Raw genomic sequence first — 16354 nt, 5'->3', positions numbered from 1 at the left:
TACGTCCTTGGAGGAAACCAGTGGCCTCAGGCCTTTAGGGCTAACCCTGACTGTGGCCTCCACTGACGTCCCAGGCTATTTGGGAATTGGAGTGGTTTACAGAGCTTTCCCTGCTGGGACAGATGACCAGATCATTCACTCATCTCCACGATCAGTCACTGGGTATGGGCACCCAAGCTGGGTGTAGTCCCTAGGAGAGTGGCTCTCTGCAGCTCGAGCAGTCTGAGAAGGAGCTGAGAACTGAAGGTCATCTAATGAGAGTGCCCCTCATGCTAAGACAACAAGCTCTCCCTTGAGAGGGATCTGGGTGGAGCGTCCCAGTGTCCCCCACAAATCACTCACTGAGCCCAAAGAAAACCATCATCATGGCCGTTTGGGGGCCTCTGAGGACACCATGATGGCCAAGTCTTGGTCCCACTCAGACCACATGCTCTTCTCAATAGGATTTCAGTATCTGCTTGTGGAAAATCAGATTGAGAAGAAACACAGGAAATGATGCAGAGTATTGAGTAAACATAACGGGAGCCTAACTCAAGGCAAAACATGGAGAGAACAGGGAAAACCACATCTTAAGCTAAATGACATTTGGAATACTAGCGTGCTCTCATCACTTAATAAAACGGTACATAGTTTTATATTTTACAGGGGACATTTCTATTATTTTGCTCTAATCTCCTGAGCTTTGTAAGTTCCGTGGGTAAACCTGAGTTGAGAGAGGAAACACCCACCTTTTGAACTCTTTAATAGGCAGGTTTTGTTCTGTGGAGATTGGGTGGATCAGCGTTACGTGTGAGCCTTGTGATGGTGAACAGTCTTGTGCTGTGTTCTGTGGATGCTAAACTCTTCTTTATGTTCCAGATATTGATGAATGCAGCACCATTCCTGGAATCTGTGAAGGGGGTGAATGCACAAACACAGTCAGCAGTTACTTTTGCAAATGTCCTCCTGGTTTTTACCCGTCTCCCGATGGCACCAGATGCGTAGGTGGGTATAATTCTAAACAGCGTGTCTGATTCCCTTCAGTCGGTTCCGCAACAAACATCTTTGGAAACACATTTGTTCAGGGGGGCTAATAATTTCTCACTTGATGTTAAATGTACATTTACATCTTTTTAAACAGTTGAGCACTCTCTTCAAGAAAAGAGGCACCTTGTGGTCTTGTATTAGGACTTTTACCTCCCAGAAAGAGGGAGGATCCAGGAGCCCGTACAGATATCTTCAGCCTATAAATTAGCTTTGCAGTTATGCAAGTGTCAAACCTTCCATCATTTCCTGGAACCAGTGTTAATTTAGGTCTGAAATTTTGCAATAATCTCTTAATGGGTCTCCCTACTTCCTGGCTTCTCTACAATCCATCTTGTCAGATATATCTTCCTAATATAATGCTTTGATTAACTCTCTTGCTCAAAAACCTCTGGTAATTTTCCATTAGGATTAGGAAAATAGGAGTTTTTTAGTCTGTGTTGCGTGGATCTTTCAGGTACAGCAAAGGTCTCCAGAGCTGCTGGGGTTGGAGAGGGGAACAGTGAGAAAGAGGAGGCTGCAAGGGAAAAGGGTCCCCACCTCCCACTCCCTGCCCCTCACATTGCAAGACACTCCAGGCAACTCTGCTTTTACCTGGTGGTGTGCTGGCTTCATCAATTAAATATCAATTAAATAAGGGACTTTGTTGTTTAACAAAAAAAGTTTTGATAACTGCTGGATTTAGCGATTGCTAAGACTTCCTCCCAAGTCCAGTTCTCTAGAGTAAAGTTCAAGTTCTGGAGCGTGCAGGGCCTCTGCTGTCTGACCTCTCTCAGCCTTGCTGACTTATCAGCGCAGTCCCTGCATCTCACAACTCAAACAGGTCATTTGTTTTGATTCCTTCCTGCCTTGAATCATATCTTTGGTACCACTCAGGTTACTCTTCTTCCCAGCTCAAGCCCCCTTTGATGCTTCTACTTGGGTTCTCTGTCTTTGAAGATGTCCCAGATCAGCCTACCTGAGAGCAGTTTCTTCCTTGCCTGAGGATATGCTTCTCATAAATGGTCTCCTGGGGGAAATGTTTTGTCTGTATGTTCTTATTTCCCTAATCAAGTTGTAAGCTCTCCGTAAAGCCTAAGTAACTGCTATCCTCCTATATTGCTGGTGGTTTCCGGCATGATTCCTTGCTTGTCATAGACACTCAGTAAGTATTTATTGAATATCAAAATGAGCACTTCCTTATTGTTTGGGCAAAGCTACAGAAGCCTATGGCACATGGCCTCGGAGAAAAATGAACACAATCTTTTGATGTTTTTTTCTGGCCCATATTTTCAAAGACACTCAGCTTCACATCCTCACCACAAGGCATGAATTTCAGACCCAAACTGAGTTGCACTTGAAATTCTGAGTTCCTTTGTACTTAGTCACATATAATAAAAGCTGAGGGTGGTCTCTTAAGTTGACATTTGAATAAGTACAAATAGTAAGGGAAGCATATCTGGACTTTTCCTTAGAAACAACAGTGATGCCCGGATTGCCAGATTTTCTAGGATCTCTCCGTCTGTGCTGGCACCACAGGGAAAGAAATAGCCAGTGCAATTCAGGGAGCCCTTTTTTCTCCCCAGACTGTCCCGATTCACACTTGACATCCCGTAATCATGCGTAGCAGAGAGGTAGATCAGAAGTTCTTTGCTGGCCAAATAATAGGTAGTTTGGTTGTTGTTTTTTTTTCCCCCCACCTTCAAGGAGAGCCCTGGATTTAAGTGATTAAAGCACCTTTACATATCAGATGGTTTACATTTTTATCAGTCTTTTACCATATATGTCCATGCTATTTACAAAGGAAGCGGGGAAATAGGATTCAGGGGTGACCTCCTTGGTGTGAGGTGTTGTGGGGAAATTATCTGACACAACCGCACTGTAGACGGGAAGAAGCTAAGGTTTACAGGGCTCAGATAAGTAATTTGGTTCAATTGTTTAAGCAGGTAAGAAGTGAAGGAGCTGGAATCCCAGCTTGGGCCTGAGCCCACAGTTGCAAACCCTCTCATTGCTCTCTCCCAAATGACCAATGGACACAATAAACCCTTTCTTACTATATACCTAGACCAGTACAGTTTCTTCTTCTTGGGAACTTTATTATACCCACAATTAACACCTTGTTATAAAAAATACTCCAAGTGACATTTCTGCCTTCCCTAAGGCTGATGTCTCCTGCCATGGTAAAACCACAGAGACTCCCCAAATGATCCCTAGTGAAAAGAAAATACATGTAGTCTCCAGCTTATAAACAAATCTAAGGTTTGTTGGTAAGTTGTCTGGTTGGAATTAGTTAATCTAAGGGATAGAAAACCCCACCTGCAGCCAGCAGCCAAGGGTCTGTCATATCTTCCTTACACATCTCTTAAGCACAAGGTTCCACTCATTACCTTTGGTCACCACATTCCAAGGCTCTCAGATCTCCATGTCCCCAGCACCCTCTTTGTTCTGTAAGCTCTTGAAGTACTTTTATTTTTTTGTTCTGTGATCATCCTTTGGCACTTTAATAATACCTTGTATAGGGTGGTCGTTTCATGTCAGGGTGTTCTGTCTCATCGATTCCCAGGAATCCTGCTGATATCCTGTACCTAGTTTGGGCCTCACAGCTCCTAGCTCCTGGGTGGACACAACAAAGTTAGTGATTGGTTAGGAGAGGCCTACTGATAGGCTAGGATGACCTGCAAACATCCATTTTATCCTTAATGTATATTTTTCGATATAATGTGGTTTCTGCATTCTGAAAGGGAGGGGGTCCAAGTGATTCAGAAGGGGGAACAGGAAGAAAGCTTTCTACTCCTTTTCTGCCAGCTATCTCGGCCAGAGCAGATTCAAAATAGAAGAAGGTGTCTATGCTTCCTCCTACCTCCCTTCTGTCCTCCAAATCCTAACATTCTTCCCCCTCAGCTTCCACCTTAGGCTCTTTGCAAAGTGATCCAGCCCCACAATGGCTTCCTTCTCACTTACCTGGGCACCGCTGCCTGATGGCGTGGGATACTTGGGGCTGCTGTGCCCAGGAGGTGATGGCTCCCAGTGGCTCCCAGTTGTCACACGTTTTCCCTTCCTTAGTAGCCTGTAGGTTTGCTTCCAAATTACAAGTTGTGTCAATGTGTATATTTTTAACCAAAGCTCTCCTGCAAAAAGAGAAATTAGCAAAATGCTTACTGTAGGTGCAGGGGCCATTTGTACCTCAGAGTCTGCCCTCAGCCCAAACGTGTCTGGTGCAGTTTTTAGCCGCAACCTTCACCACTTTGATCAAGAGTTTTCTCACTGCTGATTTAACACGTAGGTGAGGCAGCTGGGCAATAAAATAGTATCATGGTTAGTGTGTGAAATAATAGACATTAGCCTGTTAAGAGTTTGCAACTGGCAGCTGTAGGTCCCAGTTTTGCTCCAAAAGATAGCCCACACTGAAAATTATATAGACAAATTTTGGTCAAGTGTTTATATTGAATTTTGAGTGCCCAATTCATTTGAAACTGGGATATAAGCCAATTTTGAACATTTCTTCCCATTCTTAACAGCCTTTGGTTTCCATGCCCCAAACATTTTCTAATTGCTGAGAATATATATAATTAGTGGCTTTAAAGCCATGAAAAGGAGAAGTAGGAAGTTCTGTTGCTCCTTCTTCTTCATAGGGAAGGTGCCACCTGTGGCTTCACGGAGCCTATCCTGTCTACACTCCTCTCTCCAGCCATTTACCCTGGACCAGGCTGGAAGGAAACTTGTTCTGTCTCTCTGCTGAGACTAGTAGTCTAACTGGAGATGTAGGAATGGGGCCACAAAAAATCTCTAGAAAGCACACTTATACCTGCCAGTGGTTTTAAGTGTTTTTCAGAAATGACCTTGTATTCTTTAAAGGTGATCCATAATTTTATTTTATGGTTTGTCTGGATTTTTTGTAACCTTCTTCATGGGATATTAGTAATTTATATGTTTCTAAATTAGCCTTGCTTTTTATTTCATTTTATTTTTTTATCTATTGCAACCTTCAAGACCTGAGAGGTCAGTATTCTTAAGTACGATGTACATGAAAACAATGTTAAGTATGACCTTCTTTGATCAAACTTGAAGTTTAGTGTTTAGACTTACAGGAAACATAGGGATGAAGTTTTAACTGTAAAAAAAGAATTCTTCATTTTATAAAAGAATTTACCACTTACATTTCTTCCAATGACAAGCACATTTAAAATATGACTTGCTTTTTTACTTTATTGTATATGGACTATGCAGGGATATGCTTTCCTTAAAGAGAGGTACATCATCAGCATGTCAAGAGTATTCAAGCTGTTCTGTACTTAGCTACCTGTGTTGCCTATTTCACTGTGGTTCCTCAAAGGCCCATGAAGCAGTAGGTTTCTACTATGTCACAGGCTCTTTTTTGATAGCCTAGACTTGCACTTCAGTGTGTCAATGTTGTCGTGACAGTCAGACATGATGTAACCCAATAAAAAGTGGTATATAGAAATATGTCTTCCCCTGTGGCTTTGAGAAGATACCTTTCTGCCAACAAAACAAAACAAAACATAACAAAACAAAAAACCAACCTTCAAGAACCATTGTATCCTATAGGACTAAGAACTTGGAATCACGTATATTTGGAACTTGTAAATAATTTTTGCCTTATAAAATCTGTTAGGGCCCCAGGACAAAAGGAAATCTTGATTAACAAGCATTGGATCTGACTGCAAAGTGGCTCACTCCTTAAAAAAAAAAAAAAAAAACAAAAAAAAACAAAAAAAAAAAAACCTCACACGTCTGACTCACAGTTACAGTCTGAAAAGTAAGAAAGATCTTTTAGAAATGTAGACTATATTGCAGACTTCATGTTGTTTTAAAATAGATTTATATCAATATTTGCCTAAAGTGGCTCGAATTAAGTAGTTGGAAACCAAGGACAACACAGTCTCCCTTCAGTATAGAGACGTGGCTTTATAACTAATTAACTGTCACTGCCAGTGATTCTCTGAGACTCCCTTTTCCTATGGCACATATGGTTGTAATCATTCGTTCCCACCTTGGGAATGGAATGTGGGACTTGGGCCAAGTGCACCAGCTCGCAGGGGCGAAAGGTGTGAGACGAAGGGAGCTCTGACTGAGCATTGTTCCTGAGCCGCACACCCAGCTTCCCTTCTGGGGACTGAGAGCGTCAGCGGGTCCCGCCAGAGCCCAAGTGTGAATCATAGAGGTGCTGGGGCAAGAGGCTGTTGTTCCGAGTTCCAGCTCGGTGATGTGTGTGTGGGTGTGTTTCTTTGTTCTCTCAGATGTTCGCCCCGGATACTGTTACACGGCTCTGGCAAATGGGCGCTGTTCGAACCAACTGCCGCAGTCCATAACGAAAATGCAGTGCTGCTGTGATGTTGGCCGATGCTGGTCTCCGGGGGTCACCGTTGCCCCTGAGATGTGTCCCATCAGAGCCACGGGTAAGAGCCCTTCTTGTCATCTGCAGAGTGTCCCAGTCCCAGTCCCCACAAGCCCCGTGGTGATGTGCGTGAGGCACATCTGGTGGAGATCCAGGTAAGTGAAAAAGATTCTGGAAAATAAAAGAGGCGACTCCAAGGAAAATTTCCCCAGACGATGACTTGGGAAACTACAGAGGTCCATACAAACAATACTGTTTTCTGGTACTGCTTCTTACTGAGTTTGCTTATCACCACAGAATAACAACCTTCTCCAGAGGACTTGTCCTCTCTGCTTCTCATGTGTTTCTTTTGGCTCTCAAGGAGTTCTCCAAAGCTCTGCTGGATCAAACTCACTTGTCTCCAAGCCTTCCAAAGTTATGTCAGATACATGTCTTCTCCTTCCCTAACACTTGACGCTTTCCTCTTCCTTGGTGCCAATTGTTGTTGACTTCATTTTTTTCTTTGTAATACCTCTCACGTCCATCAGATTCCTTCCATCTTCACATAAAGCTCATTTTCTCTCATTTGGACCATGGCAGTGGCCTCGTAACTCGTCTCTATGAAATCCACAGCTGCCATATACGTTTCCTAAAGCATAATTCTTCTGAAGTTCAGTTTAAAAAAATTATGGCCAGGGGAAAAGGTAGGGAAAGATGTCCAGAAAAATTTTCCCAGGATGAATTCAGGTGGTATCTAGTGGTCCAAGTCACACCATTCCTTGAAAATAAAATTTTACTAGTTGGCAGAGCAACTAGCATCCTCATTTCTTTTTTTTTTTTTTAAGATTTTATTTATTTATTTGACAGAGATCGCAAGAACACAGAGCAGCAGGCAGAGTGGGGGGATGGGAAGCTGAGCAGAGCGCCTGATGCGGGGCTCGATCCCAAGACCCTGGGATCATGACCTGAGCCAAAGGCAGAGGCTCAACCCACTGAGCCACCCAGGTGCCCCCATCCTCATTTCTAATGCCAGTTCATCTTTTAATTCTTCTTCTTTATGGTGGCTTTGTTTTTCTAGTTAAATTAAATGATCGAGCTTTCCTTGAAGCCGGTCTGAGGATCTCTAAACTCAACTGTTCCTTTTTCCTAAAACGTCTCTTCAGTTCAGGTTCTTCCTCCCTACTTCCTAACCTCTGCCACCTTGCTTGTTGAATGACCTCTTGTTCTGTAAGGATCCTAACATGATTCCTGATACAACTAATTCCTGGATGTCCCAAGATAACCACGGCTGGAAGTGTTACCTTCTGTCTCAGGGCTCCAGGTGTTTACTGTTGCTTTGGCACAAATCCCATCCACTCTGCTGTGTGCCAGTGTGTGTCCATGTCTTACTCTATTACTGGTTGATAAATCTCATTAAGAGGTCTCGTTCATTCTTATAGTCCCGTATTCCTTACGCTTTCTTAGCACTTCCACAGTAGTTAGCCAAATCTGGTCCACAGAAGGCATTCAGGTGGAGCGAACAATTTATTAAGTGACATCTTTCCCACCAGTTCTAAGTGAAAACTGGGGTTATACTCGTTCTTAATCTGATTCCTGAACAGGGTGTTTGGCTCAGAGAACTGTAGCAGAGCGAATCAAGGTGAGGTAGAATAAACACAGAGTTAATGGACTACTGCACAGTGTTATTCGCAGAATGTGAATTTCCCATTGTCCTGTGCTCTACACCTGCTTGCAGATGTTACTATAAAATTTCTGTTTATTGCCGAGAATTATGTGTGGATTAAAGAAGCAATAAAAATCTTTCAATACATTTTAACATATAACAAGTCATATATTTTGTCTGATTTTCTTACTGCCTATGGCCTAAAAATATAACCCACCATCCTTAGTGCACTAGGGGGACCATTTAGTAGGTCACGGTTAAGAAGTACTTGACATCACACTAAGACATGGGGCTTGCATGCCAGGAGAATGGCTTTTGAAATACATAGTTAATTTAGGAATCCGCAACATTGATGCAGACACCTTTCCGTGCTGAGGCCTTGCCTTGAATAGAGGACAGAAGGAAGGCAGGTTGAGGTTCTTGAAGACCTGCTTTGGGATGCTTGGAGGAGAAGGCCCTGTTTCCCTGTGTGGCTCTGCACGGAGCTGCTCTCCCCACTGAAATACCCACAATCTCCACAACTTCTCCACTGAAATACCCACAATCTAATATAGGCCCAGGGCAAGGCAGACTGACAGAGAGAAGCTAATTTGCAGGTGGGTGTGTTTGTTTGCTCAGATGTTCTCAAAGCAGTGCTATAGAGCTCTAGGCTCTTACCTTATGGAGAGTGATTATATATATATATATATATATAAAATATATGTATAATCTATGTAATATATATATAATTATAATATAGTATTATATACATAATAAATATATATGTATGAAGGATTATTTAGGCTCTTACCTTATGGAGAGTGATTATATGTATGTATATAATATATGTATAATCCATGTAATATATATAATTATAATATAGTATTATATATATATAATAAATATATATGTATGAAGGATTATTTATGCTCTTATGGAGAGTGATTATATATAATATATATACTATAATATCTATAATATAATAAATATATATGTATAGATATGAAGGATTATTTTAGACTAGTCAGCATTTCACCATGTAAAATATATCAGCATTATCTGTGGGTTAAATGGAAATAGGAAAGATGGACATCAGTTGAACAAAACTAGCCCCAGTTTGCTGATCCTGAATGCAAAGGGGCTCATGGGAAAGTTATGAAGCCGAAGAGCGTAGGAAAGAGTGTAGGACCCACTCTGATACACTTTCCCAAGGAGGTTAAGATGAATTTAACAGCATGCTTGAAGTCATATACTCACCTAATTATCAGAAATCCTGATAAGCTATTCAACTTATTTTATACAAATCCCGAAAGACTAAAGAAAAAGAAAGGCTGAATTGGTGCTTGGAAGCAAAATGAGTCCCTTAGTATAATTGTTATCCAGTTAAATCCAGCCCATAGTTAATGAATTCCTCTTATGTACAATTTGCAGGGCTAGGCTCAGAGTGGGAATTAGTCATGAGTTAGACAGGATCGTTGACTTCAAAGACTATGCACAGTCTCGCTGGTAGAAATTTGGTGGAAAGCAAGTAGCCAGGAAATGATACATGTGGGACATCCAGGTGATAATTCTATAAGAAGGATCACTGGGGTTTCATAAGAGGGATTGTAGCATCCTGATTTGGGGAAGCATAAACAATATGTAAATCCTTTACAGATGCAGTCAAGTGCTACAGAATCTCTGTGGGTTAAAATTACAGATAAATAATAATTAAAACTCAATAATAGAGTTCTCCAAATACATAATGTTAACCCAAGTGGGAAATGCCAAATATGAGTGGAGAAGGTTTAGTAAAAAAAAACAAGTAAAAACAAGGTACATGGTAGCTAGGTATATTTAGCCACATGTAAATTGGCAGATTTTCCCCATGAGGTTGAATATGAGTGTATTTCCACTTAAGACATATTACAGTGCCTTAGAATAAGTCAGACTTAGTGCACAAGGAAAGAGTAATATTAGCCTAATTTCTCTTAATGGATAAAACTAGTATAGAAAGTATCTATGGGAAAATCCCTGCGTGGCAGTGGTAACAAAATTACCAATATTCTGACAAGAAGGAGAAAAGGAAATTTTAAAAATCACATGATTAGGGGCCCCTGGGTGGCTCAGTGGGTTAAAGCCTCTGCTTTCTGCTCAGGTCATGATCCCAGGGTCCTGGGATCGAGCCCCACATCGGGCTCTCTGCTCAGCAGGGAGCCTGCTTCCCTCTCTGTCTCTACCTGCCTCTCTGCCTACTTGTGATCTATCTCTGTCAAATAAATAAATAAAATCTTTAAAAAAAAATAAAAAATCACATGATTAGTTTACATATAGAAGGAGCTATAACAAGATGTGGCCATCTGTAGGAAACATGAAAATGTACTAGTAGGTAAGTAAATACATCCCTGGAAACCTGGATACTGTCTTAAAACACCTTTTTGGAAGCTCAGGGAAAAAATATTTCACAAATCTAAAGATGATTTATCCAAATAAAGACCCAACATGAAAAATAGGAATTAACCTATATGTGCCATCTGAGGGAACTCCTTGATTAACTCAGGTGTACAAGTTCAGGGAACTATTATGCCCCCATTAACAACATACTCACCAGCCCTGGTATTCTTCTGCCCACGGTGCTGCTTCTCCAACACTTGGTTGTCTTTTTACAAATAGGTGTTCCTCAGGACTCTGTCTCTGTACACCCTTCTCTTCACTTTTCACACCTTCCCAGGTGAGCTCCTTCATCCCCATGGCTTTAAATGCCACCCACCTACTGATCATTCTGAGACTTCTATCCAGCCCCCACTTCTCCGCTAGGCTTCAAACTCTCACACAGCTACTATGGGACAAATCTGCTTGGATATCTGCTATCTCAAAATACATATGTTCAACATGGAACTTGGCTTCTGCCCACCAAACCTGCTCTCACTGCCGTTTTTCCCATTTGGTGAATGTCACCAACATCTACCCAGTTGCTAAACCAGAAGACTATGTCATTCTTGATTTCCTGTTCCCTCTGTTCTGATATTTACTCCTTCATGAAGCACTACCCACTTATCTCTAAAGTATGCTTCAAATTCATCCGCTCCTGCCCAGTTCCATCGCCGCCTCCCTTGTCAGCCAAAGCCTTCTTGCCCTTGGTGTTCCGTAACAGCCTTGCCTCCCTCCAGCACATTCTCCATGTGTCAGCAAGACTGGTCTTCTGAAAATGTTCGGTTGATTACATCCCATGTTACTCTGCTGAAGACTTCCAGTGGCTTAAAATAAAATCCAGGCTTTTGGGGTGCCTGGGCGGCTCAGTGGGTTAAAGCCTCTGCCTTTGGCTCAGGTCATGGTCCCAGGGTCCTGGGATCGAGCCTCACATCGGGCTCTCTGCTCATCGGGGAGCCTGCTTCCCCTCTTTCTCTGCCTGCCTCTCTGCCTACTTGTGATCTCTCTCTGTCAAATTAAAAAAAAAAAAAAAAATCCAGGCTTTTTAGTGTGCTCTTTAGAGCTCTGTGGGATCCAAAATTGGGACTGAGTTGAGAAAGTGGCATTTGATTCTTCCTTGAGGTAAATTATGACGTAGGTAAAGACTTCCTAAATTTGAGGAGAGGTGTGTGATACACACTCTGGGGAGTTTGGTTTTGGTTTGGATTACCGTTTTAGTATGGTTGCTACTATAACTGTTAGGATGGGAATGAAGTCCGTTGGCTTTTTCTCTTTTCTCCAACTGATCTTTGTAGTCGGATGATTGATTTTATTCAAAGTTTTTTGAAATGTAAGGGTGACTTCCACAGGTGTATGACTTATGCTGCAACTCAGCTTTTGTGTTCTGTTGTGTCATGTTTTTCCAGAGGATTTCAACAAGCTGTGCTCCGTCCCTTTGGTAATTCCTGAGAGACCAGGATATCCTCCCCCACCCCTTGGTCCCATTCCTCCAGTTCACCCTGTTCCTCCTGGCTTTCCTCCTGGACCTCCAGTTCCAGTCCCTCGACCACCAGTGGAATATCCATACCCATCTCGGGAACCACCAAGTAAGGATTGAAATGTCATCTGGTTATTAATTTTTTTTACATTGATCAGTGAACTTTTTTGTTGTTATTTACACTGCTTTAGTCATGAAATGAGTATATCAATTTTCAGATTAACTGCTTGGGTTGCATAGTATTTTTTTTTAATTTTTAACTTTTTTATTAACATATAATGTATTATTAGTCTCGGGGTACAGGTCTGTGAATCGCCAGGTTTACACACTTCACAGCACTCATCATAGTGGGTTACACAGTATTGTATATAAGCTTCTCATATTCTCCTGATGAATGTCCTGTGGTTATTGACAACTGTGGGAGAGCTATGGGAGAGATTTAAATCTGATTCCAGGATGAAGTCATGGAGAAGGTATAAAATTATACATTGAGCTTTATATAATGCAAAGCAGTTTTGCAAGTAATTACCAAGAACTCATTGCCTTTGTCATTTACCCAAACTGGAGGCTTGAGAGTAGAGCAGAAAAGAGGCAGGGAGAAGCAAGCTATGGTGATGGTGCAGGACCTGGCTGCAGGTGATCTCTGGAAGTGGGCATGGACATAGACTTTACTAGCCCCAGATGACCCTTGTCCAAAGAGTTGGGCCAATCCTTTATGATTAAGCATCTTGCCTATGGTTTTATTGGGATTTAATGTTATTCCTTCAGGGGTGCTGCCGGTCAATGTCACTGATTACTGCCAGTTGTTTCGCTATCTCTGTCAAAATGGACGCTGCATTCCAACTCCTGGGAGCTACCGGTGTGAATGCAACAAAGGATTCCAGCTGGACCTCCGCGGGGAGTGCATTGGTATGTGGCGCCTATGGTTAGGTCAGCCTGAGCAGCCATGGCAATTCCCTCCCGTGACTAGATGGGTTTTCTGTTGCAGCTATAATAAATCAGCACAAACCTAGTGGCTTAGAACAACACAAATCTATGGTTCTGTGGTTAAGAAACCCAACATAGGTCTAACTGGGCTAACATCAAGGTGTCAGCAGGGCTGTGTTCCTTTTGTAGGCTCACACAGAGAATCCATTTCTTTGCCTTTTCCAGCTTCTAGAGGCTGTGTCTGTACTCCTGGCTAATGGTCCCCTCCTCCATCTTCAAAGCCAGCAGCACAGCATCTTCAAATCTCTCTCTAATTCTTTGGTTCTCTCTTCCAATTCCCTCTTCCACTTTGAAGGACCTTTGTGGTTAAACAGGGTCCATCTGAATAACCCAAGAGACACTCCTCACCTCAAGGTCTGCTGATTAACAACCTTGATTCTCCTTTGCCACATAACATATTCAGAGGTGCTGGGGATTAGGACGTGGCTATATTTGGAAACAGATACTATTCTGCCAGCTGTAGTGACTTTTAACTTTCATCATAAATACATTCAAGTCATTGCTGGTTAACTTCAACATGTGTCATCTCATCAGAAGTCTGACCATTAAAATAAAATATTAAAACTCTCCGCAAATTATAAAATTTTACATATTTTACTAATTTAAATGGATAACTCACCAACTATCTCTAGTGAATCATTAAAAACTGAGGAGAGAAACTTTGAGCTGTTGACAAGTCATTTAAGTTAACAAAAGGAGGAAATGTAACACAAGGCTAATTCATTTGTTAATTGGAAGAGAACACCCAGTTGCCATCTAACTTTTTAAAAATACATTCCTTCCTTAGTTCAATTATATTATCCAATTCTGTAATTATGAATCAGGCAGAAATAAGGAGCTCTTAGTTTCTCACACTGTGTAGTTTCCTGGTGATATGAATCCCCTTCTAGCACACACTGAGCGAGAGAGTCATTCAGTCCAGAGAGGTCATCCGGAGTGGCTGGAAGGGAACATCTAGCTCACGGTGGGGAAGTGGACCTGCAGCAAGAAACATGTGAGTCTGGCTAGGTGGGCTATCTTCCAAAAGCCTTAGTTTTCTCATCTTTACAAATAGGGGAATGTAAACCAGTTTGCTGTTAAACAGACTGATAGTTCTAGACAAGTGTACAACCTACAGGAGCCTGTCTGGGGATGAGGGTTGAGGAGCAGACTCTCTAGTAGGTGAGAATAGCTCTTGAAGTGACAACTGTTTCATGTCTTGTTCTGATATTCTTAGTGGAATGCAGCTGCGGATGCTTAGATAAGGTTAGGCCTCCTTTTTATTGAAACAGAGAGCTCCAAGAGATACTCGGAATTCTACTTAGGAGCCACTTCTGAAATGTTGGTCTGTTTGAGTCCCTTAGGCCAGACTCAAGGCAGAGAAAATGTTTATCAGCTTGGAGTGTGGAGTTGCTACATGTTTGGTATTTTTCTCTGAAAAATAACACAGGAAAATAAGACACTTTAACCACTCAACCTGTTTTCAAGTGGCTGGGGACATGGTACATTGTAGCAGAAAGAGAAAAGATCCTTTTCATTGTGCTACTTATTTCTTATGAGGAAAGTGTTTTAACATGTGAAGGAGGCCAATAAAATGCTCTTTAAGTTATGAGTTATTGCTGTCTAACTTCTTACTAGAATATACTGTGTTTTGCAGATGTTGATGAGTGTGAGAAAAACCCTTGCGCTGGTGGAGAGTGTATTAATAACCAGGGCTCGTACACCTGCCAGTGCCGCCCCGGCTACCAGAGCACGCTCACCCGGACAGAATGCCGAGGTACGGTCCTAGCTCGGGAGATGCCAAGCAAGGGGACATACATGCTGAGGAAGAAGTTTGCTTTGAAGGAATTTATAGAGTTTGAATAACCTTTGCCAGGAGAGGCTGATAGACCCTTGTTGCTTTTTGCACTTAATTTCAGATATTGTCACTCCGAAGAACAGCGTCATAAAATCCGGCAGACATGCAAATCATTTTAAAAGATGCTCCTGTTCTTATGGGAATATCTTATTTTTACTACTTTTTGCCTCATCACTCTTGCTCTTAATTTTTAATCTGAGAGCTAGGGAATGAGGTTATCCCTTGTTGACACAGAAACTGAGGAAAGTTTCAGGTGACATTGCATTGAGTTGATTTCTTAATGGAAAGGTCTGTAGGGGAAAGAAGGAGTCCTGGTGGTCACAACAACATCACCTGGGAGCTGATGGGAAATGTGGAATCTCAGATCCAACCCCAGACCCACTAAATCACACTCAGTATTTGAGCAAGATCCCCCCAGGGATCCATAAGCATACTGAAGTATGAGAAGCATCACTCTAAAAGTTTGCTCACAAAACTTTCTCTATGGGTTTAGTAATTTATTACACCATCCTATATGCTTTTTATCAGATGACTGATACACTAAGTTTCTGGGACAGAGATAAGTAAAATGTACTTTTAACCCTCAGGGAGCTAAAATACCTATGTCTCCATAAGTTTGGCACAAAATGAGGTATTTCCCTGATTCAGTAAAGCCAGATAAAAGCAAGAGACTTTTGTGTTAAAATTAAATACAAGAAAAGGTTGAAAGGTTTGTATCACTTAAAAAAAATTGTCAGCTATTGACAGGAGTTAATTTTATTTGTCTTTTTTTTTTTTTTTTTTTTTTTTTGGTGAAAGTTCTTGATGCGAGTTGAAGACATACAGTTTTTACTTTTTTCAGTGACTGGTTGCAGAGGCTTTGAGTGTGGTTCTGGCTTAGAGATCTTTTTGCCATTGGTCTATTTTAGTACATTACCCATTACCTATAAATGGCAGTGTTGAGCTGTATGTCAACTTGCTAATATTTCTATTAATGGCCTACTTACTGAATATAAATATAGTTTGAATGTTTCATTGAGTTTAGAACATTGTTAATATTGTAACTATTGTTTACAATAATTAGCATGTATGGTATATTAGGCATTTTGAAGTAGTAGAGAATAAATGGACACCAATGTCTAGAATTCTGCACTATTAAATAAGCAAATAGAAAAGATTATTGAATACTCAGCAGGGGCGAGGGCCAGCCAGTATAGAAGAGTGGTGGTGTTATCACTCGGAGACTTCATTTGTTGGAGACCAAGGATTACCTAAAAGCCTCAAATATGATCGTCTTCAAGAGCTAGTGCTAAGCTTATCTCCAACATAAGGAGTTGATGACATATTCATATTTTGGGGAAGATGAAAGTGGCCACAAAACAGAAAGACTGTTTCCTTAGCTGAGGAGAAGTACATGACAGGCTGAAGAGAAGGGGACAGAAGATACAGAGAGAAACACAGTAGAGAACTTTGAATGGCAAGCTTCCAACTGGTCTTGTGAGGCCGCGGGCAGACTGATGGGGCTCTGAAATTAGTGAGGAGAGAAAATGCTCAACTCTTTATATTGTTTATTTTATGCTCGGGCCTCAAAAGATTATAGAATCCTAAAGAAAAAAATTCTGCTCAAGAGTATGTGGCTTTTACTATTTTTTGGAGTGTGGAGCAAGTCAGATTTTTGCAAGGATT

The 16354-nt window shown here is 41.5% G+C and overlaps 1 protein-coding gene across 1 annotated transcript in view; it reads left to right on the top strand.

Annotated features, from left to right (window-relative positions):
* The window catches only part of FBN1 (fibrillin 1), a gene marked incomplete at its 5' end in the record, with an annotated part of 228567 nt that overhangs the window by 115142 nt on the left and 97071 nt on the right, over positions 1–16354 (top strand). The window contains 5 exons of the mRNA XM_080809914.1: positions 859–984; positions 6261–6419; positions 11795–11974; positions 12634–12774; positions 14489–14608. Coding sequence (XP_080666040.1) covers positions 859–984; positions 6261–6419; positions 11795–11974; positions 12634–12774; positions 14489–14608 — 726 coding nt within the window. The remainder of the gene's footprint in view (positions 1–858; positions 985–6260; positions 6420–11794; positions 11975–12633; positions 12775–14488; positions 14609–16354) is intronic.

Source organism: Martes martes, assembly GCF_963455335.1.
Source record: "Martes martes genome assembly, chromosome: 7".
Taxonomy (NCBI): domain Eukaryota; kingdom Metazoa; phylum Chordata; class Mammalia; order Carnivora; family Mustelidae; genus Martes; species Martes martes.
The sequence above is the reverse complement of the archived record's forward strand: the minus strand, read 5'-3'. Positions and strand labels throughout refer to the sequence as shown.